Below are 23,137 nucleotides of genomic sequence, written 5' to 3' on the forward strand. Positions count from 1 at the left end.
TAGATTACATGAAAGGCGTTGTGGATAAAACATTTTAAAAATCTAGCTATCTCATCAAAATAAATTATTGAAACATGAGAAAGGTCTGGACACATGTCAGGCAGGACTTTGGTATAAACAATCAACAGTACCTCACTGACAGTGTACAGAGCTCGAGTACACGTTGGACTGAAGAACAGTACCATACTAAGTTCAGGTTTGTCTTTAAATGTATTTGTTATTTATGTACAGGCTAATGTAGATTTTTTTTTTTTTTCGTAGGAGGTGGTGATGGTGGGGGGTAACCACACATTGAGCATGAATCTGTATCTCCTGGATGGCTCGCAGACGATTTCTTTTGAATTCACTCCTAAAATGTGGATATTGACAGAACAGCTTCCGGTTAAGGGACAGTAACAACAATAGTCAGGAGGTGGCTTAGGCTGTTGCGTGGAAGGATGCCACTGTGCAAGTGTCAAATGTTTTGGTGTAAGATCTTTTTCGCGTCCGCGGGCAGGTATATCGAAAGAGCAAGACAAGGGGCGAGCGACTCTCATTCATGCTATATAGGCCGTTCAGACAAAAGTTTCAATCCATTGAGACCCAAGATTTCTTCAAGGCAGTTTGAAGAAGAATGCATAAAAAATTATAAAATCTAATTATTGTTGGCTCACTTATTGTCCTCCTATACTCTTCTCCTCCTCCTCTTCCCTGCACATGCATTTAGTTCGCGACTAAGGCTTAGAAAATTGTCATTTTCACATAACCGAAGATATGGCCAAACAAAAACAAAGTAAGTATTACGATCACTCTGCGGATGGACCACTGACGTATATTTAGTTCGTGGAAGGACTGTCAATAGCTCGCCGAGACTAGCAGCAGAGAACTTGGTAAGAGGCCGAGCGTTGGTCCTAACCTAGCCATAAGGAAAGGAAAATAGTTTATTCTAGTTTTAGCCGCATACCATTTTGTTTTTCTAACTGTTTATGCAGAGATGTAGACGAGGTACCATTTTGCATTGTTGGAGGGCAATGCATCAAGACCTTATAACTAGTTTCGTAATGTTTACACCGGAAGTAGTCGAAACCTTCAAAAGGGGACTGTATGCAGGGAACCAATGATCGAGTTACTGAGAGTTGTTTCTCTTTAAAGCATACAGGGGAAAGTTACTCTCACTTGTAGGTGATTGATCAAAGAGCTCACCTTTGAGTACAGAATACAGCTGCTGTTTACAAACTTACAACATACGCTCCATGGCATTTGTTCGAAACCTACGACTTGTCTCCCGCTTGTCGTCAATGAGGCAGTCAGCCGTGTGGGACTAAGTTTAACACTTAGACTCGCACTTAGAATACAAGCATAAACATTCATTGTCATGTCCTGCATGCTTTCTTAATCGATGTGTTAGGAATCTGGTCAATGTTCAGTCTATGAGCTTGTGTCACCACTAAACACTGTAAAGTACACCACTGTCTACCTGTACGCACTCACCTGTTTAATCTGTTTGCCAGGGTGCGCGTTTAATAATAATAAATGCAAAAAAGTTTGATTTTATAATTGGGAATATTCTTTTATTTCATAAAGGAACAGCCCAGTAGCATTCACACACTGTGTTTTTGGATGATATTATTAGGACACCTAGCTATTGTATTTCTACCCACAATAAAAAAAGCTTATACATATGTTTATTTACTTCACTGCTGCCCATGTTTTTTGTTTTCAGCATGGACATGCCATGTCTACTAAGGGAACAGTTGTTGAATTGCGTATCTATGAGCTGAAACCAGAATATTTTAAGCCTTTCTTAGAACTAATAGAAAAACACTGGCACATTCGATGTGCAGATTCCAAAAGCCTGGGATTCTGGATCTCTGATCTAGGTGGCATCAATGAGGTCATCCACATGTGGCAGTATGGTAAGAAATGACTTTACAAACTACTCATTTCCAGATTCAAGGGAGGCTTTTCTTGAACATACTGATTTATTTACCACTATGAACTAAACGTTTTCTTGTGGGTCAGATACGAGTCATATAGCAAGATCAAGATGGCAGAGAGAACCGACATGATAATTCAGGAAGCAATAACAAGTGCAAAAAATAGTTAATATTCAGAAAAAAAACTCCATTCCTTATCTACTGTTAAGCTTTATGAACAAAATTGTAAGTTGCTCTGTTAATAAAAAGAGAAGGAACTTATTTTCCCAAAACTTTATATTTAGTGCATTATACATTGAGATATTCTGAAAACACTTTAGGACACTTCATAGGAACTGACCAAGAACATTTTATAGTGAAATGAAGACAAACTGGAAAAAACAGTATCAACATGATTCATGTTTGCGTTATTATTCTCTTCACTTAGAGGTTTTAGATAAGTGTTTCATCTTCTCACATTTCAAAACATCATAGAAATAAAAGGTGAAGGTAGTACCATTACCTTTTGGTCATTGTGCACTTATCTTGGGGGTTACCTTTTATTTGAGGGTGGTGACCTTTTCTTCTTGCAGAAAAATCAAATTCACTTCTTACTTTTATAGTCATTCACCTTCTTTATCCATAGCCGTACTCTGTAAGAGTGAAAGCACAAATGTTTTATAAGAGTATACTGTTATACCCATTAAGAAAATCTCTTTTGTATTTTAGGGCATATAACCATAAAATCTTTGGGTTTTTAGTTTCAGTGTGTAACTACTAAACTTTGTTTAAGTAGTCATGGTCGAATGTGCTTTACAAATTTTATTATTACTATTTTTATGTGTAGCAATGATTTTCTGTTTCAATGATTTGTCCAGATAGTCTTATTGATCGAGCACTCAAACGCAAGAAGTTATTGGAGAATAAAGAGTGGCAAAAAGGTTTCCTTCCCAAGTTCTTCCCTATGTGCTCCAAGATGACCAATGCTCTACTGTCTGTCACTGAAGGATCCAAACTTACCACTGACTTTACACAATCATCTCCAGGTAAAACCATTCAGTCTTGCAAAATTTTATAAATATTTAATGAGTAAATCCTGATAAGCAGGAAAATTAAGAAAAGAATGATTGAAAATGGATTTATTGTTTAGAGAGAGAGAGATGACGTGACTGGGGGAGTGAGAACTAAGATATAACAAGAAGAGAACTAGCTGAAAGAAGAGAGGAATGGAAAGTCTCTTATACCAAGGTAGATGAATAGGAGAAGCTTTGGTGATTTTTTTTCACTGATACAGGCAAATATTTGCTCAAACTATTTGTGGGCAGCGGTGTATGAGCTACAGATATGTGAAGGACAATATCCACAAGAAAAGGTTTATTCTAGTGAGTTTCTGGTTGGAAGATTCACTGGTGTGTATGGACCAATCAATACAGGTATCCTTTCTTTTATTTTACCCTGCATGTACATTCCAAGCACCACTTTACTATTAATCCAATTTGTTAACATTAAAAATTATCATGCCACATTTGAAAGAAACTTAATGAATTATAAGTGCAGAAAACACCCTTTGGTTTTCTTGAAGAATTTAATCCGCAAGTTATAATTTTTGGTGATGTGGAGGAAGTTTAATAAAGCTTAAACTTCTTGGATACAAATTTCTGTGGACAAAAGCTTAAAGAAGATCTAGTGCCCATAATTGTCAAGAAATAAAATTCCTCGTTCTCATTGATAAACAAAGTATAAAAGAAAGTAAATAAACGTGCATTTTTGTTCTTGTTTATAAATAACAAAAAAGAACAGTAAAAATAAGTAAGTGATTTAATGTTTTACTGTTGTCATTTTTCTTATTTTTACTTCTAATGCATTTCAGAATACCTACTTTTTCGTTACATTGATGGCAACACTGCATTTAATCATGCTTTACAAAGAAATCAAGGTAAAAAAAAAAACCTGATACTTTTGGATTTGTAAACAAAAAACAAGTTGCATCTATTTTCATTTGCCATCAGAATGTACTTTAAACATAATAATCTCACATTATCCTATGGAATAATGTTACACAACTGTTAAGATGTCATCCAAATGATTAGTATCTCTTTAAATTTTGTCTCATTCAATTTCTTAGGGAAAAGCATCAAAGGATATTCCAGATTTATGATCCCCAGTGCATGGTCTCCAATGAAATAATGACTGACCTACATATCCTTGTGTTGCGGCCCCGTGCTTCTCGAGGAGTAACAAGGAATAAACTAAACTACATATTCTTGGGTGGTGGGGAGTTGAAAGGTTTTGTTTGTGAGAAGATTAAGCAGTTGTAGTAACCTGTGATAGAAATATAAACAGTTTAATGCATTACACTAATGCCCTGGTGGTCTAGTTTTAATGGGACTCATCTAGTGATAAGTTTTGTAAGCTTATAAAATTTCATCATGCAGGGCAGGTAATTAAAATGTAATGGAAGCATCAAAAGTAAAGAAATAAGCATGCAAAGCTAAGATCTATACTGGTACTAAAAAGTATCTTAAAGTTCTCTTTTACTTTTGTGTTGGCTTATATACAAAGAGTTTGTAATATATTTTTGTATAAATCCTTACTGCCAGTCTATATTGCTTTCTGTGGAAATCTGTTTATATAATCCTATGTCAAAATGAATGTTGGTAGGGATTGCCTTTTTTTGTTGTTGTTAGATTCATTTTATAACTGCTTGTAATCTAGAACAGTTTTAATGAAAATAAAAGTGTCTTTGTTTTTTGAGTTTGATATCTCTTTGTGTGTGTCTTCAACATGTGTAATGAAAGGAAAAATTATAAGAGCATTGGCCCTGAAAGTTATTCCTCTCATTTAGATCCTTCTCCAATGTAGCCCCGCTTTTGTGGAACTCGCTTCCCCTCTCGACCAAGGAGTCTGATAGTATTGCATCTTTCAAGAAAAATCTTAAGACTCACTTGTTTAAACTTATTTGAAGTCATCATTTGACCTGCAGTTTGGTGGCTGCTGGGATCACCTCGCATTGAGCGCATCTTTGTGATGCGGATACTAGCGCGCTATAAAACTACATCATCATCATGAGGCTACATTAGTCAGTCAGTCATTCGTCCCTTGACTAGTATCTGTTGTTGGGGGAAGCACGTGAATAAATGTAGCAGCTGACAAGGCCCTTCACTTACACCAGTTTTGGGCGATAGTGAGCAGGTCCTGTACGAGAAAACCAGTCCAGTCTTTGAAGTTCACAAGTCAGTTCTTCCTCTGACCATCACAATATCGACCACTCTCCAAGTTATCTTGAAGGACAATCTTTGACAAGGTGTCATACTATGTCACACGACCAAACCAGACCAGCTTTCCTGGTGTCCTATCGCAACCGTTCTTCGTACAAAGTCATTGCTTTGATGTTCTCTGTATGAGATATAGAGCAGTTTCCTGAGGTATGCTCTCAAATCTACTAATGGGCAAGAAAAGTATGTGTTTCACATCTAAAGACCAGGAGCCGGGATCAGTACTACAAGGGATTGTTATAGATCGTATTTTGTAATAAACCCGATGTCATGGCTGTGCCAGATCCTGTCGAGCCTAGCCATTGCTGCTGTTCCTGTTCCGATGAGGCTACATGTGATCAGTCTGTGAGATGAATAATTTCCTCTTCCAGACCTTACTGATAAGACTACTGTGTAACTTCAGTGGATTGCATTTCTAAAGAATGTATTTAATTGTTTAGTCTTCAAATCTGGTTTCTTACAATTCAAGCTGATTGAGGCAGAGACCAGTGTTGCTGTACACTAAGGATTCTGAGCAATCACCATCTCCATAATGCTCCAGTTTCATGCAGTAACAGGTTTTTGATGAAGCAAAATGCTGCTACCCTCACACGTTCAGCATGAGTTAAAATACATGACCATCTTACAGAAGATAATCAAATAGGACAAAGACAATGATTGCTGTTGATAGTAAAATTTGTTGGGATAAAAGGAGAGAGCTTTTACATATAATACTATAGAATAATCAAATATTAAAGAAAAGGAATCTGTGATATAAGAATAATATACGTTAAAGCAATAAAAGAATGCATCACTCTTTCACTTTCAGGTAGGGCATAGATTCCATGGTAGGTTCATTGGTGTCCATTGCATTGCTGCTATTTTACTTCCTTCTGTTGTTCCTGTCTTGGATGAGAGTGATGGAGACAACATATATTCAGGTTGGCCAGAGGCAGTTGTCAGGTTCCAATGAAATAAACTAAGTGCATCAATTTGTTAAACTTCTGATTTCTTTACATCCAGATGAATTTCACTGGTTTGGATGATCCTTATTTTTTTTAACATCTGCAACTGAATAAGAGGTATAATACAATAACTAAAATAAATACATATAATGTGTAAGAATAGCACCCCAAACCCTAACCCAAAACAAGCGATTTAAGACCCCAAAACACGATAAAGAGCTGCCAAGTTCGTTTCTGGTTTAATCTCTCATAGTTTGTGCATCTATTTCCATGCTCATTACCTGATGTTCTATATAGCGTTTTTCCAGTTTTGAACTTAATTGATCTGAGCTATTGTGATGTCCGTGCAGGTCGAAGGTACAATTTAAATTGTTGTCATATACCATACTTTTTTTAAAGGCACTACAGATTATCTTCCTTGACTGTAAAGCACAGATAAGGGACGGGTGTGTGGGAGGAGGCGGAGTGAATTGGTGTTTTACACCGAGCCAGCAACGAGGACTATCACGCCAAGGCAGCCAACCCTGTAAACAGGATAAGGGACGGGGAGGTCGCAATGTCTGCAGCACGGGGACACTGGCGAAAAGCGCTAAGCACTGTTCGAAAATACAGCAGTGTATGTAATACCTTTTTTTCTTTTATAGAAAGAAATCCTACGTATTTTCTAACAGAAAATATGCTGCAACACTTAATGCGTTGTTTCTTAACAATTAAGCAGCAAGTTGTTGTTAAGAGCCAAATGTAGAACAATGCTCTTTACTGGTTGACAGCCCAGTGTAACCGCCCCAGTCTGCATCATATGACTAAATACTGAGGTCAGACCATTGGCTATAGCTGCGTCTCCTAAAGCTCTAGCGCCAATCTTTGCTGTTCCAGGGAGGAGAACGCAAATTCCCAAGGAGAATTTTCAACTAAAATTCTGGCTCATAATTGCTTGGGTGTACTTGATCCCCTTCGCGTCATCTCTTCCCCCTCACCATCCGTTACACACTTAGTCGACTTTGGAATCCACAAACAATCCTGCTTATCCACCGAGTGTGTTCCCTACTGTGCGTATTTAGGCTCCGGGTCAGATGACTTTTCCGTTTGTTTAATTCACAGCTGCCTTGTTCTGGGTTCAATGCACACTAGAAGTCACACAGTTCATTCGCCCAAAATGCAACATGCTATTCATTTAGACCGGGACAAACCTATGACATCAGCTATTCGTGTACACACAAAGAGGGACTTATTATCAAAAAGTGGGTTTATGTACTGCATTTTCAGAAAACAAACTCCTTACTAACCCTATCATTATACAAGTGTAGTGTACCCGTCCTACTAATCTAACTCACCTAACATTAACATCCACTTTTTTCAGCAACAAGTTGACCCGCGACCTAATTCCTTTTATCTTTCTTTTTTTTTTTTTTTTTTTTGAGAGGGGCAGAAGATTGGTATTGCGAGAGCTGCCACCTGGCAAAACCAGAAGTCTTTACGATCTTATGTGCACAGGGTGTAAATGTGGGAGCTGCCATCTAGCAGAATTAGGAATCTTGACCTCAGTCAGCTGTTGCTCGCATGCACACGGCCTGTAAGAGTTTGAAGCTGAGTAAGACAGGACCTTGCTTCCTCTCCGGAATCAAGAACACTGACTCTAAGCATGACCTGCTTTCTATAAGAAAACAATGCGTTTACACTGATGTTTGCCTGCTGTTTATTCTGCGAGAAAACTGGGTTCTCACCCGCCCCGAGGTCAGTCGCCTCGCTCACCGCGCCGGCCAAGGTGCAGAAGCTGGGTGCACAGAGAGAGGTGCACGTTGTCCCAAACATACACACACAAAGCGCATGACAGCTACAAAAATAACACAAAGTATAAACAAACAAAAAAAACCGAGGAAAGAAAACCTGGTATTCTTAATGACAAGATACACGAACCGTATGACTATATCACTCACAATACCTCAACAGCGGGTAAATACTTCGTGTGTATTGAAAGAACATATTTGATGGAGACACCAATGACTGGCAGCTACTAAATTCTTAGTTCATTTACTCGCTTGTATGTCAAGCAATTTCAAAGCCAAACGGCAGCTTGGTTTACTATAATACATCTAGCAGAGCAAAGTGGTTTGTGTGCCCTTGTGACCTGTTCTCAAAGATAACAATGTGTACGAGGACGCACACCGCAGTAAGAGCGACTTATTCATTAGCATGTACCTGTCTACTAACTTGGCAATAGTTGAATAATGTCGATGGAATTAGAGCCGGAATTATAACTGGAATCAGTCTGAGATGGAATAAGTACGAAATAAGTAGATGTAGACCTTTTATTACAAAATACTCCTCCAAATAAAATATTATTTTAATTAGTTATTACAACTGTGATTGTAGAGAATACAGAAGCATCTTACCAATATTGATAGTCACATAAACTTCTTGGAAATCATGCTTGGTTGCCGAATAGTTAGTGTTGGCAAGCGGGGTCATCTCCAGATAAGTGAGAAATAGAGAAGTGCCTGGCCAGGAACAGGCTACTAAAAGTAGTCTTCCCAAACGTACAACATGGCTGACAAGCAGGTCCAATGTCAGACTTTATTTAATACACATGCGCTGACGGAGACGATCGAATTTTCGATTTTCATTGTTCCAATAACAAGTCTACCAAAATGGCCGCCAACCGGGCGGTTTATTGATGGACACAATATATCAGCTTTATAATAGCAGGGGCTTGCATAAAGTTCAGTAATAACCAATCCGCTCTCTCTCTCTCCCTTCATGCTGCCTGACTGTTGCAGAAACATGGCTCAGAGAAAGGTCCAGTTTATGAGCTCCGAACGTACAGCGTCCAGCCAGGGAAATTCGCTCAGTTCATGGATGTCATGGTGAAGAAATTCGATATCCGCCTGCGATATTCTCAACCCATGGGGTACTGGAATACAGAAGTAGGCGGGCTCTTCCAGGTCGTTCACATCTGGGAGTACGGTAGGCTGAGTCTGTCTTCTGAAAACTCTTCATCTCACGATCGGAAATACAAAATTGTTCCAGCGGAGCACACCACCCCCCTCCTCTCTCTCAAAAAAAAAGAGAGAGAAAGTGACTTTTTCTGACTTACATTAATGGAAATTAATGGATTTCTTTTTACGTCTGGGCAAACATCTGGCCTAAAAAAACGCTAAAAGAGTCGATCACTATTAAACTGAGCTGACAGAAATCCATTTGACATTTCCAGAGAGTCTGGGAGAAAGGGCTAAAATTCGCCAAAGCTTGGCAAAGGATCATCAGTGGCAATCGGAGTTTTTGCCGGACTTCTTGTCCAGCACCAGCAGACTTGAGAACGAGATTCTTGTTCTCAGTCCAGGCACATCGCTGTGCACCGATTTCCAGCCTTCTGACTCAGGTAGGCAACACACCTGCTAGACTAGAGCACGTGACGTGGTTAGATTATTCTAAATTTAAAATTGCTTTACAATGCATAAATGCTGGACTATAGTTTAATTGTGGGGTGGGGGTTACTACTATATCTACTAGAAAAAGGCAAATATTGCCCGGAAAGCAAATATTAATAAAACCAGTGTTTGCTAGCCATGGAGGAAAAAAATACCGTACACTTTATTTGTCAACGGATTTACGGAGTTTCTTTACTTAATGACAAAGACATATCTACTTTATGTTTTGATCAATCGATTGACAATGAATGAGCGACATCCGGTGGTCAAAGATAAGAAGTCTCACCCATCTTGTTTTTATATGAACGAAGAAAATGTTAAACAAACTGTGCGTGGCTAATCCATCCACCATAACTCTATTCTTGAGAGGGGCATAAGTGCAGTGGTACCTCGGCACTCAAACTGCTCGAACATTTCGGCAGTCACCCAACATTTTCGAGAGAATTCTGCTTCGGTGCTCGACCACTTACCCGGCACTCAAGCATCGTGCTAAAACATGCATGAGACCTCGCGTTTACCCGTGATGCTTCGACTTTTTTAAAACAAAGAGGAGGCAAGAATGGCCAACCACCCACTCACCCCTCTGGTTCCTACCCAACTTTTATGGGGGAAAAGCTCGGCACGACCAGCCTTCCAAAACGGACTGTGATCGAGTGCCGACATACCACTGTACCGTTGACGCGATTTGTCGGAGAAAGCGTTCCAGAAGGACGGCGCGGACTTTGAGAAAATTCTCGTCAAGTGAAAGCAGTCTTCTTATAAAACAATAAGGGGCATATTTTGATGACATTCACACTCGATTATTTGTTTATCACTGTCACTCTTACCAAGTGTTTTATTTACACTGGCTGTCTCATGACCTTCGAGCAAGCACTCCCAACTTTTGAGTCAACTGAACCGCTTGTATCGTTAACTTTGCTTTGACCCTTCAACACAGGTACAGTGTCAGTGTAAACACTAAAACACAAAACTCGTGTTGGTGAGAGGACAAAGGCCGACTGGCCGACAGTCAGAAGTAGACGCCTATTTATTTCTGACCCACAGCAGTCATACAGAAACTTATGTCTACAAGTCGCGTTTTTATAATTTGTGTTCGTATTGAGTATTTTTTAAAATTTCAATAGTTATGTTTTCTCTAGCTTTACAGGTATGTTCACTAATCTTCTAATGTGAATGACAGCATTTATTTCATGTCTGTACCATTTTTTAAACCCATTGTTTTTATATACTTGGTTAATTATTGAAGTCTGCGTGTTTAGCTGTTTACGCTCTCCGGAGCCTGCCACTTCCTACGACGTTTGCTGTACTGTCAGACGAGGAACAGTTGGTCGCCAGGTTCTCAGGACTCTTCACTAACTCTTACCAAGGTGAGGATAAAGAGTGGGAGGAGTGAGGTCATTGATTAAAACAATAAAACATTAGTCGACAGTTTGTCGTTAGTGCTCGACAGTAACTTTTAATCAAGGAGGCATTGCATATACGCATAGCGCCATATGTAGAGGGGGAATTCAGTCAAGCATAATATTTGAAATGGGTTTTTTTCAGAATATTTGCTGTTAAGGTATCCCGACTTTGACTCTGCATTTATCCATTTCAAAAGGAGAAAGGGTAAGTGCAAGCATTGTTGCTTTAATAAAATAAATGTTGCAACACCATCAACAAATCAAATCAAATCAAATCAGACTTTATTGTCTGTCGAGGAGAAAACATGCATGTAAACATACAAAGCAAACATACATGTGCAATTTGAACAATCTTGCTAGTAGATTATGTAACGGAATTAATTATTTAAAAATTAACAGAATTAGTACAAGTCGTCGTCCTCCTTTTTTTTAAACCACATCGATTATTTTTTTAAAAACCTTGTCGCATCTTGTTTCTCGTGGTTTAGTTGGTTGGTTGTTACTTCATATCACCTTGCTTCAGGTGATTTTGCCATGTCAAATGGTGGTGGTTTTTTTTTATCCCTCTTCCTTTAAGCTGTTTTAATCTAATATCAGAATAGTGCCATCTTACACACTTGATAGCGATGTAGATAGTAAATAAATAAAGTTGAAATGGGCATGTTTTTCATCTTATCATTAAGATTCTGGCGGTGTAGACTACGGCACATCACGTCTGATGACACCGTGTCCATGGTCTCCACTAAAGTGATGTGACATCGCCCGCTGCAACCAGTCATGGTGTGATGATTTCACCAGCGTTTTGTCAGGCCACAGTTGAAAAAAAAACCCAATAAATCATTGTACAAACTACGACTAGTCATGGTGGTGCTCTCATCCAACAACAGATAAGTTGACTGACAGTATCACTCTGACAGGGAAAAGAAAACTTATTATTTAACACTGTTAAATAACTTACAATCAAAAGTTTTTAAAAAACTTGCAAAAGACAACGGCAAGAGGGAAACTTTAAGCTACATCATTCGAGCGGTTGACAAAAGACTAGTAGACTGACCGGACGCACGTACGCATATGCAATAATGCATAAACTATAGATAAGACGTACTATCAAGATATCAATAAATATGAGCACTAATCCATAGCTACAGCAGCAGTGCTAAACTTAAAATATTTAACGCCAGATTTATCACAACAACCTTGGTTAAAGCAAATAATATTGAGAATTCGGTTTACAGGCATTCAATATTCTACTGAATTTTCCGTGAATGAACCTTGTAAAGGGTTTGTAAAGATCTACAGCAGGAAGCGAAATGACGTTTGTTTTCAATACTTATTTTATACAGATGACGTATAAGCCCATTACAGTTGTGTATTACGTATTGACAGTGGTGTAGAAAAACCTCAAAAAAGATACTGACAGGATAAGAAAGTGAACGTCGCTCACTGTCAGCATGGAGTTTGCCCTCCTCCCAAAGCCGATCATTTTCCTGCGACACTGATTGATACTAATGAACAGCAATATAACATTCACATCACTAAAATTGTCCATAGCAACCTGTACACAATGTTCTAAATTAACGTTCAATGATGTTTTGACTGTGAACGAAATATTATACCTATGATGAGCAGAAAACCTTCCACCTGTTAATATGATTGTCTGTTCCTGCCACCCCAACGCTGCATGGAAGGTGTGGCAGAGTTCCTCCTGTCTCTTGACCTCACTGTCATCAGCTGTCGTCTCCAACCATGCACGACACTCAAGGGTACTAGAGACTTATGTTCTGATATCCCAGGTTAACCCATACAAAGCCAACCCCCCCCCAAAAAAAAAAAAAAAAATAACTGTTTTAGCAATATGTAGAAACATTTAGCTTGTGGATTCGTACTTCAATTCAATAGTTTCATTAGTAAGTTACTGGAATAATACACTTTTATAGATATTCAGCTATACAATTGCCTTTTTTCTGTTTAATATAACAGTCATAACTATAAACATTTGGTTTCTGCTCAAACATTCATATAGACAGAAATTTCAGTTTATGTCCTCTCACCAGTCAAGTGCATTATCCACAAAGTATGGATAGTTCTATCACTCCTAACCCAACTTTAGAAGGACCGAAAATATCAAAAACCTGACTTCATTGCTGTCAGGGCCGCCGAGAGCCAGCCCGGGCCACGGGACAGACGACCTCTCGGGGCCCCTTGTACTTGTAATCGTAAATTATTTTCCCAGTATATAATGTATGTTTACAATTCTACAGACTTGAAACTCAACTTCTGCATGTGTAATGCTTTGGTGTTCTGTCCTTAGACCTTTCTTTAAAAGAAAAAGAAAAGAAGAAGAAAAGAAAATCCACTGACCAAGGCCGGACCCCCTTGACAGCCGCGGGCCCGGGTACAGCAACCCCTGTCCCCCCCCCCTCTCGTCAGGCCTGCTCGGCCCCGCATACGATAGTTCGATAGTTCGGCCTGACAGGCTTTTCTTTTTTGTGGGTTTCCTCTAATTTTGTCTAGTTTAGAGTTAGTGATGCCGTTAAAGTCTCCTGCAAGAATATTAAAAAAAAACAAACAAAAAAACAAAACAAAAAAAAAAAAAACACAACAAAACAAAACCAAAACCAATTTTAAAAAAAAAAAAAAAAAAACCTTGGACGAGGCCTGCTCTTCGGGCGGATTGACCCTTGCGATCATCCCAAATGTGGGGGATGAGTGTGTAATTTATTAGTAAGGGGGACAGCGTTGACACTATTCCTTGCAAAAGTGACTAAATAAATGTCTTGTACACGTCCTGGCATTCTCTTATCATCGTCTTTGCATACAGGTCGAAACCTAGAATATTTGTTATTCTTATATTCTTGTTTAACGTCACCTGTGCCAGAGACGGACCTGGCAGAGAAAGAATCGAAAGCTCCTTCACCCGCTAATGGCAATAAAACCAAGTGGCAGGCATGGTATTCTCATTACGGCAGAAGGTTAAAATACTATACCTAGCTGAATGCTCCGACTCTTAGTAAATGCAGCCTATGATGTAGAAGTATGATACAGAATGGTAAAAGATTGCCTACAGCACCCGGTGACCCATCCAATTACTAACCGGGCCCGACGTTGCTTAACTTCGGTGATCGTACGGTGTTCAACGTGGTATGGCCGTAAGCAAATGCTGACTATTTAGCAAACTTTATAAAAGAACCGTACACTCACACTAAAAGTTCAAGGTGTACCTACAGAACTTCACGAGCACATCCCCTAGACTGGCCTAGAGCAAAGAAACGAATCAGAAGGTGACCGGTAAGTCCAATGCAGACAACAACCGCGCCACTCTGACCCACACGACCACATACGTTCAATGGAGACAACCCGAGCTCCTCTGAACCCTCAAGTCCCACCATCTGCACGACCCACGATCAAGGAGCGCCATGTTAAAGACAACCAGCTTAGTACAGCTATAGACTGCGCACTATAGGTGACAGCCTAGCTTTCCTAAAAGTTCTCGTTTGTGTCTAGTTAATAAGTACTAAAGCTACTGAGGGCAGGGTTGTTTCCCTTGTTTATGCTCAGAAAAGAAAAGTATCGTTTTAATTACGATGTCTCTTCTGTTTTCTTAGTGACAAATAAATGTAAAAATATGGTAAGACATTTAAAAAAATGTGTAATTAGATTATTAAGAAAAATCTTACAAAACTTGCAATTTTATACACTAAAAGCTACTTACACTGCATGCTATGCTGCTCAACCCGAATATCACGAAAAGCCAGACTATACTGTTGTGAACGTGACTGCCAAGTTAACAAGTCGCCGCATTCGAAAACTTGGGAAAACTTGGAAAACTTGGTGGACTTGTGGGGCCGACTCAGTTTAAATAGACTGATGTAGACCCTCTCGTAGCGTCAAGGGCTTGAACCCCCTTCTCTCACGGGTCGGCCTCGTTGAGAGCACGGCCAGGATCGATCCACTCCCCACATGGGGAAATAACAATTCAATGACAAATAATAAAACTTGGAATTGATATACATGATGCACTTTTAACTTGATGACCCTTTGATCATTGTGGTAACGTCTGCTCGATATCGCTCTCTTTTATCTCTGAGCTGCTAGCACACTTGTACGGTTTCACTTTATACATGAACGTATTCATCTATTGTTATTTTGAAACATGACCACATGTCCATGTACAGTGTATAGTCTACACTTGTGGCTCTCTGCCCCGCAGGGCCCCCCGCGTACTGCGAAGGCTGCCTCTGTATGGTGTAATGACATGTCTCTCTATTTTTTATTTTATTATTTATTTATTTTTTTGTGGCAGCATCTCCACAGCATCTCGACCGTTTAGTGTTTAACAGTAGTTGAATTAGCCCCAGAGCAAGTTTCATAGCTTTTTCATAGCATCCAAAGATTGAAGCGAAGGGTTTCTCTGATCGCGGTCGGCCAAGGTCGCTGACGTCACGCTTCCGAAGTTTTTCCCTTCATTGGGACGTTTAGGGAAAAAAAAATCAGCCTCCAGGCCCCTTGTAATTGTAATCATAAATTATTATATGATAATATGCTTACATATAGACCGTATGGTGGGCCCCGCGATAGTAGATTATTGTATTACGGTATACAGCCTACACTTATGTTTCTCGGCCCCAGGGCCCCTACCCCCCCCCCCAGCCCGGGCCATGGGACAGAGACCTCTCCGGGCCCCTTGTACTTGTAATCGTAAATTATTTTCCCAGTATATAATGTATGTTTACAATTCTACAGACTTGAAACTCAACTTCTGCATGTGCAATGCTTGGGTGTTCTGTCCTTAGACATTTCTTTAAAAGAAAAAGAAAAGAAGAAGAAAAGAAAATCCACTGACCAAGGCCGGGCCCCCTTGACAGCCGCGGGCCCGGGTACACCAGACCCCCTGTCCCCCCCTCTCGTCAGGCCTGATTGCTGTTGACATATTGGAGTACGCTATGTGCTGCAACATTAGCTTTAGTGTTGAATCTGTTCCCCAACGCAATGACTGCACAGGAGAAATTCTCGTCTCATACCACCTTTCAAAAGACAATGATGTGTTTATTTGGTAATTGCAAATTTTAGCTGACTTTTTCAATATTATCAGCTTATTTTGGATTTTTTCCCAGTCTAATATGTGTCATTTGGCAATTAGAGATTTATAATTCACGGCTGTTTAAGCCCTAACCCTGACGTACAAGCGCTCAGTGAAAATTGCTGGAAATAGAGCATAAAGTATCGCACAAATATATTCCAGTGGTATTTAATGACAAAAGAGGCACGAGCGATTTTATATTACTATTTTTCCACTAAGCACACCTGGATTTGTCGATAAAACAGGAAGTGACGAAATGGAAGTATTTCTGAAATTAGCGTCGTCTGCATAAGCTGAATTCGAAGCGAAAATATGTAATCCTCAATAGAAGAAAACAGACCATTCTGTTCCTGATTGTTCTTTTCGACACTCATATGGAGTTTGTTCTCATTTAGGAAATCCTAAAGATAATGGCAACAAACGCCAGCGGATGAGCTTTCTATTGTTCCGAGGTCTGTAGATACAGATCCCTGCTTTGCTCAAACGTGCTGTGCGAACTTTGTCCCTACACAGCACTCAAGAATTTACTCAAAATATTTCAAAAGTGATCGTTATCCAATTACTTATACAGTACAAGCAAGTCTTTGACGTTCGGTAAAAAGAAGAGATCTCCACAGACCACTGTTTGTCTCAATGAGCTTATAAAGCGTGAATTAATGTGACTACAGACTTCTATGATTTAGTAAGTCTGTGAATGTGACTATATAAACCGGAAACTTTAAGAACACCAGCCTCGTTCTAGTCGTTAAATCATCTACAAGCAGTCAATTAAGACAAATTTGTGGTATTGGTAGTAATACGTACTGTATATCTTACATGTATTTCACAATACTTCACCACTTTGCTATAGGATCATGCTCAAGGTCTGTTTTATCTCTAACATGAAAAGTGTGTCCGCAGTTACAAGCAGGATAAACATTTATGAATGGATCAGACCTAAAACTAATACGTAAGTGATCAGACCTTACGCTACACCAGTATCTTTGGGCCGCTATAGCTAGAATTCTGAATAAAACACCAATAATTAAGCCGCGCACAGATAGAAAGTACCAGAGTACATAAAAGAGGGATATATTATTAATTATTGTGCCATATGGGTTTTTAAAAATGGTCTACAAAAATCAAATGTGATTTTGTTTCTGTACAGAATAATAAATCAAAAACAGTGGGTATAAGCCCACACTCCCTCGTCGCTTTAGTATCCAAACATAAAAACACAACAAAAGTAATAATTATGATTGCAGCAGGACTGCGAGGGAGCACGAATACACGTTCACGGTGGGAGCGACTGATCGAGCGACTGGAGGATCGTATAGCTGACATCCACACAGTATATCAACAGACTCGGCAGACAAAAGAAACATACACTGAAGCCTACCACAACAACAAAGCTCTCAAACGATTCCGAGATTGTTTTCAGCGTCTTTTCATCTTAAGAATATTATAATAACAAACTTCAAGGGATCCCACCGCACTTCCGGTTGACATGACCTTTTTACAGCCCCGGATGTGTCGCTTGGCAACTTCTAAAGCAAAATGGAAGCGGAGACGGTCAGTTCGGATACAGGCAACGAAACAGAAATTGACGACCGTTTACAAGCTTTAGACAATGAGGACCTTTATCAGTTTGTCGAAGAAACCATGTAAGAATCTAGATCAGTTTTAATTATACATGTAACTGTTTTGTTTTAGCTAGTAGAGGATTTATTATTATCCCTCGCAGTATAGTCGCTTCTATAAATAGAACGATACTGCCGAAGTAGCAACACTATACCTACGTTGCATACTGCTAATACACTAGAAATGAATCACATGAAAAAGGAATATTTTGCACACAAAATCTGTGTGACTGACTATTGCATTTTTCACTGTGGAGATCATAACAGAGGGGAGAAAATGGATGTACAGTATTGCACATGAAAGCACATATGAAAATTAGATATTTTTCTGAGAACTAGTTCTAAAGTAAAGATCTTTCATTTAGATGGCCATGCAAGTTCTCAAATCTCCCTCTCTATTGTCTGAACCCAGGTTGATAAAGAATTGTCATTATCACTCACCACCGTGTTGTCTTTCTCAGAAAATGAGCAATGAAAATTAAGGCAAGGGGGAAAAAAGTGTTAAAAATTATGCTTTTTTTTATATAAGTAAATTTTAGAGAGAAACTCACTATGAAAGACTATAGCAGGCTCCCAAAAATTCCTCACTGCCTCAGAACACTGCTAAAAAATTTATACTACATCTCTAATATGATTCCAGACGCTCCAATAAAGTCCTTGAAACAGAAACACAAATGTTTGAGAAATTTCTTCACCATGTAGACCCAAAGGAACGTAGTGGGCGCTTTTCAAGCAGTTCTGGTGTCTCAGGACATTTTGGACGTGATGACTTTCCCATGGGTGGTCAAAAACGCCCAAAAGTTCACAGCCTACTGTCTGACCGAATTTTAAGACTCACTGCAGAACAGAAATGTGACATTGCCCAGCGCGAGATTGAGGAGTTAAGAGATGATACAGAAAAGCTTCAAGAGGAATCAGAAAAAGTCCTGGACACTTATCGAGTAAGAAGGGAAATGTTAAATGCAAATTTTGCTATAAGTACTGGATTTTTATTATCAGCTGAAAATAAAGTAAAAAAAAATTATTAAGAGCTGCAGCTTTGCTGTGAAGCTTACAAATGTGTGCTCCCTTACACTACATCTGATCTATTTGTAAAGTCCCATTTTCAGTTGCATGCAATGCTTGTCTAAAACATTCAGAATGTCAAGCATACATAAGAAATGGAAAAGAATGCACAGTCAAACTGGTGTCATAATATTGTTGTTAGGCAATCATGGAAGAGGCAGACATGCGGCTTGCAGAAACAAAAAAGGAATCATATGAGTTTGAACGCGATATTTTAAAAGGATCAGTCAATAGTCGCACATCAAAAGTTATTGCTGAGAAGGTCTTGCGATACTTTGATGATCGACTCAAGGGAAGGGTAAGTCAAAACTTATGACTTAGTACCTGTTAGGTCAATGGCACTTTTTTTCAAATTTTGGGTAGTATAGAAAGCAGCAGGGTAGAAAATCTGCTGTTTATTTTTTTTTTTTAAACATTACATGAGGAAAGCTTCTCTTTTGTAATAAACAAAGTTTAGACTAAACTGCTGCAGTATTTATTGTTAAAAACAATTGCAAACTTGACTCAGTATTTTTAAATAAGCTTGTGACCTGCACTTTATATTAATGTGTTGGCTTGAATTCATTCATAGATACCACTGGACAATGCAATTGGTCATTTCATCATATGCTTATGCAATTTAAGTGTCATAAATAATCTATTTAAAACTCACTTTGTCTTTTAAAAAAAATTCAGGATTCACTGATAGAAAAACTACGACTGAAAAATGCGACCTTCAAAGTACAGAAGAAAAAACTTATTCTTCAACTTAAGCAGGTGAGATTTTTAAGAAAACAAAACCACATCAGCAGCTTTTATCTTCTCCACACTTCTTTTGTCTTGTGTAACTTTTTCATTTCATATCCATTTACGTGCGTGTGCTACTGCTTAGTGCTACATGTATTAACTTCCTAAAAAGGCATGGTAGAAGGTGCTAAGGCCATGTAGCTAATGCACTTCATTTTGAAACAGAGGGTTGTTGAGACTCACCTTGCCTTGTGAAAAACTTGCCATCCCCACTAATCAGATAGGTATCTGACTTTTATGGGAAGGTAACAGTCAGTGGAAAGAGAGGATTGAATACTGCTTTTGATGTCATGAACTATAGTCACAGTCGCCCACTTTTAATTCGCTACTCTTATGGCCATTATATTATGGAAATCTCTACCTTTTACCTTTACCAAGCAATACATCTTTGTGGATTGCACTAAAATTAAATCATAGGATTCAAGATTTCCATCATTTATCATGCTGCACATGGGGTAATAATAATAAATTCAAAATTCTGAAAGTGCATGCTCTTAGCACTTAAGAACAAGAACAAAACATGGACAGCATACAAGGGACAGAAAAACAAACATATAACATATGAACTAGAAAAGAATAAACAACCATACTAAACAAAGAATAAAATCAAATACAGAAAAACACAAAGAGGAACCAAACAAGAACAAGAGCTGAGATTAACATGATATTGCACAACGAAGGGTGTGAAAAAGAACTAGCATTATGGGAAAGGGTGTTAGGAGTAATGTTTATGGAAGATGTGCATTTTCAGTGCCCATTTAAAGGATTCAGTAGTGGGTAGGTGGCGGATATTGAAAGGGAGAGAGTTCCATTGTTTGGCTACACAATAGCTAAAACTCTTGTGGCTAACATCCTGTGGGTAACAGCATAATAAAAGGTGCTACAGCCAATGCTGGCAGTAAGGTAACATCATGTCTGCTACTATGGACAGCCAAGGTCAGTTAGTCTTACATTCATGTTTTTCACAATATGCGAAAAAAACAGAGATAAATCACCAAATAATTTTAAAGGCCACATAACTAAAAAGAAGAAAAATATCTGGTGGATAAGGAATCCAATTTGACTTTGTCAAAAATGGCAAAAAGGCAAGGTGTTAATCTTGAATTAGGTCTTTTCTTCGTGACCATGTTTGATATCTTTTTTTGGTATACAGAAAGAAGAGATGGGTGAAGTACTGCATGAAGTGGACTTTAACCAGTTGAAGATTGAGAATCAACAGTACCTGGAGCGCATAGATGAGAGGAACCAGGACTTACTGCGCCTGAAGTTAATGGCCGGCAACACCCTACAGGTTCTCAATTCTTACAAGGTGCGATGGTATCACTTCCCATTTTGAGTTAATTTTAATGTCAGAGGTGCATGGATCATTATGATGAATATTATTGCTTTGTTTGGTGTCAGCATTTGACAATGCCTAATGAAATAAGAAATCAGAATCTGTTTTGCAGAGACGATTATGTATTTTATTTTATATGGTCAAACTTGTATATATTCTGTTATGGTTAATCTAACTTGCATCTCAGAACTTAAAAAAACTAAAAGCAAAGTTTGACTATGATGAGGAAGTTAGACTTACAGCATTGTTTCATCAGCATGACACCATGTATGGTATTATGATAAAAAATATCTTGATTTGAAGCAGAAAGCACAAATGTCCCTGTCCATATGTTGTTGTCTTAGCTAGTGGAACTCAAAGAAGTGTCAGAAGATGTGTGAAGAGGCCATGTGGGCCTATAGATGGATAGTATGATTTAGTGATTATACTAAGCAAATTAAGTTGTCATCTGTTTTATTACATCTGTTTTCAGAAAAAACTGAACACTGCAACAATGGAGTCAGAGAGACTGGCATCTGAAATCACAGCCAGGAATGATCTTCTGTCAAAAATTGACGCAGAGACAGATTTTGTTGAAGATGTAGTTATACACCACTAGAATGTTGCTTACTTAAAAATTATGGAAGGATGAATTTTGTGCAAGACATGTTTATGGGTCAGAGAAAGAATCACCGAGCATGACAGATATTTCTCAATAAAGAGAGAGTGCTATAGACTGCTATATGAATACAGAACTTTTCACGGCCATGTGCACCTGTACTAATGTGAATGCATTGCAATCCATCGTATAAGAAAGATTTCCTTATGAGGCCAAAATAACTGTTTGCACAGATTTCGCCATTAAAGTCATATGAAAGGACAAATTCTGTAAGACTTGAAATATTCAATTAGTAAATATCATTAGGAGTAAATCAAAGTCCATTTATATTTGTGGGTATACTATATATTAGCAGAAAAAAAATGGAACTACATACATTATCTGACTATCAAAAGTGGTAATGGTTTATAAGCTATTTTACTTTTGTTTAAAAAAGGAACGGGCCAAGGCAGAGAAAATCAACAGATCATTGCGCCAACAACTGAATGACTATCGTGTACCTTCTGTTATGGAGTATGTTCAGGAAAAAGCAAGTCTGTATGAGCTGCGGAAAAAAGTGAAAAGTTGGGAGCGAAAAGTTGAAATAGCTGAGGTATGCTCTTTTGTTCTTACCGATTTAAAAATTTTAATAAGAACTTCATGGACTGGATGAGCAATTGTGCATATTTGGATCAAAGCATTCTGTAAGAATTACAAACATTAATAAAAGAATGTGTATGCCTGCACGTGTACATGCACACAAAATCATGCATAATTGTTATTGTCTTCGTTGAGATTAATCTATGATAAACATTATAACAAAAATAGAAATTATGGCTCTGTTATTATGTGCATACTTCAGAAATATGAAGCTACCTTGGGTTAATCTGTGACTGCAGTTTATAAACCACACACTTGAATAATGTGAAATGATGGACTTTTCAGATGGCACTTGCAACATACAAGAAGACTTGGAAAATCATGCTGGCCACCGAAAGTGGGATCCCACCATGGCTGAAGTTAGACTTGACATAACTGACCACCTTTAAAGATGGAGTCTGTCTTCAGCCTAATGGAGTCCATCTAATGTGGAACAGATTTTCACATAACTTCAAGAAAAATCATTAACTTGTGATCAGTATATAAATATATATTGAATGAAATCTTTTTAATAATATCCATTCAGATTCAAGTCTGTTATAGCTTTTTCTGTTATTTTAGTCATGTCACGAACTGCTTAAAAGGTCATTATAATTTGAGATGTCTAAGCATATACTTGCTTATACTATTTGGTGTATGCTGATGGTATGAAACTTGCTCTGTTGAGACTGTCTATTGCAAGGAGAACTACAAATGAAATACTTGTACACTGTAAAAGTGATTAAAATTTGTTTTTCAAGGCCTGATAATATTTTGTCAGCATGGTTGTACTATTCAGTTACTTCTAGCATCATATGGAAGTAAAATATGTGATCCATCAATTATTTGTATTTCTTCATGTATAAAAGGTTGCAATAATGGTTCTGTACAGTATTTTAATTATGTGTTACAGCATAGACTTTGTGGGGCATAACAACATTAACAATTAGATTCAATATAAATGATATTTCACTTGCTCACTAACTGCACTGTCTTTACAAAGATCAACACTATCTTTTCTCTTTTAAATACTATGAACTTTTTCTTTTGATCTCAGAGGTGCATGCTGGCACATGTAACTGTCATGTGA

At 38.3% G+C, this 23,137-nt stretch overlaps 3 protein-coding genes across 6 annotated transcripts; all 3 read left to right on the forward strand.

Moving 5' to 3' along the window:
* The first annotated feature begins 1,114 nt into the window (after positions 1 to 1,114).
* LOC112576843 (protein NipSnap homolog 3A-like) lies at positions 1,115 to 4,655 on the forward strand. 4 transcript variants are annotated; one of them, XM_025259631.1, is made up of 6 exons: positions 1,115 to 1,292; positions 1,703 to 1,895; positions 2,774 to 2,941; positions 3,221 to 3,328; positions 3,766 to 3,831; positions 4,021 to 4,655. In XM_025259631.1, exons 1-6 carry the CDS (start codon positions 1,233 to 1,235, stop codon positions 4,080 to 4,082), a joined length of 657 nt encoding a protein of 218 aa, XP_025115416.1. In that variant the 5' UTR covers positions 1,115 to 1,232; the 3' UTR covers positions 4,083 to 4,655. The 4 variants fall into 4 exon arrangements, with proteins under 4 accessions (XP_025115416.1, XP_025115417.1, XP_025115418.1 ...); XM_025259632.1 differs by having other exon boundaries at positions 1,144 to 1,458; XM_025259633.1 differs by having other exon boundaries at positions 1,144 to 1,435.
* A 1,918-nt stretch (positions 4,656 to 6,573) lies between these two features.
* LOC112553308 (protein NipSnap homolog 3A-like) lies at positions 6,574 to 11,797 on the forward strand. The gene is made up of 6 exons (XM_025220417.1): positions 6,574 to 6,730; positions 8,892 to 9,078; positions 9,326 to 9,493; positions 10,802 to 10,909; positions 11,088 to 11,150; positions 11,629 to 11,797. The coding sequence occupies exons 1-6, from the start codon at positions 6,671 to 6,673 to the stop codon at positions 11,694 to 11,696; spliced, it is 654 nt and encodes a 217-aa protein (XP_025076202.1). The 5' UTR covers positions 6,574 to 6,670; the 3' UTR covers positions 11,697 to 11,797.
* Positions 11,798 to 17,517: 5,720 nt separating this feature from the next.
* On the forward strand, positions 17,518 to 22,889 carry LOC112576803 (coiled-coil domain-containing protein 113-like). Its single transcript, XM_025259544.1, has 8 exons — positions 17,518 to 17,668; positions 18,285 to 18,585; positions 18,852 to 19,007; positions 19,385 to 19,465; positions 20,649 to 20,804; positions 21,304 to 21,411; positions 21,866 to 22,021; positions 22,354 to 22,889. Exons 1-8 carry the CDS (start codon positions 17,562 to 17,564, stop codon positions 22,441 to 22,443), a joined length of 1,155 nt encoding a protein of 384 aa, XP_025115329.1. The 5' UTR covers positions 17,518 to 17,561; the 3' UTR covers positions 22,444 to 22,889.
* The last annotated feature ends 248 nt before the right edge of the window (positions 22,890 to 23,137 follow it).

Source organism: Pomacea canaliculata, linkage group LG12 (genome assembly GCF_003073045.1).
Source record: "Pomacea canaliculata isolate SZHN2017 linkage group LG12, ASM307304v1, whole genome shotgun sequence".
NCBI lineage: Eukaryota > Metazoa > Mollusca > Gastropoda > Architaenioglossa > Ampullariidae > Pomacea > Pomacea canaliculata.

Excerpts from the sequence above, each read along its gene's own strand:
- LOC112576843 (XM_025259631.1), top strand. The coding sequence starts at position 1,233 with ATGGCATTTGTTCGAAACCTACGACTTGTCTCCCGCTTGTCGTCAATG. Across the intron at positions 1,293-1,702 it reads CGTCAATGAGGCAGTCAGCC|CATGGACATGCCATGTCTAC; the intron begins GTGTGGGACTAA and ends TTTTGTTTTCAG. Across the intron at positions 3,832-4,020 it reads TGCTTTACAAAGAAATCAAG|GGAAAAGCATCAAAGGATAT; the intron begins GTAAAAAAAAAA and ends TCAATTTCTTAG.
- LOC112553308 (XM_025220417.1), top strand. The coding sequence starts at position 6,671 with ATGTCTGCAGCACGGGGACACTGGCGAAAAGCGCTAAGCACTGTTCGA. Across the intron at positions 6,731-8,891 it reads CTGTTCGAAAATACAGCAGT|AAACATGGCTCAGAGAAAGG; the intron begins GTATGTAATACC and ends TGACTGTTGCAG. Across the intron at positions 9,494-10,801 it reads TTTCCAGCCTTCTGACTCAG|CTGTTTACGCTCTCCGGAGC; the intron begins GTAGGCAACACA and ends CTGCGTGTTTAG.
- LOC112576803 (XM_025259544.1), top strand. The coding sequence starts at position 17,562 with ATGGAAGCGGAGACGGTCAGTTCGGATACAGGCAACGAAACAGAAATT. Across the intron at positions 18,586-18,851 it reads AAGTCCTGGACACTTATCGA|GCAATCATGGAAGAGGCAGA; the intron begins GTAAGAAGGGAA and ends TATTGTTGTTAG. Across the intron at positions 22,022-22,353 it reads GAAAAGTTGAAATAGCTGAG|ATGGCACTTGCAACATACAA; the intron begins GTATGCTCTTTT and ends TGGACTTTTCAG.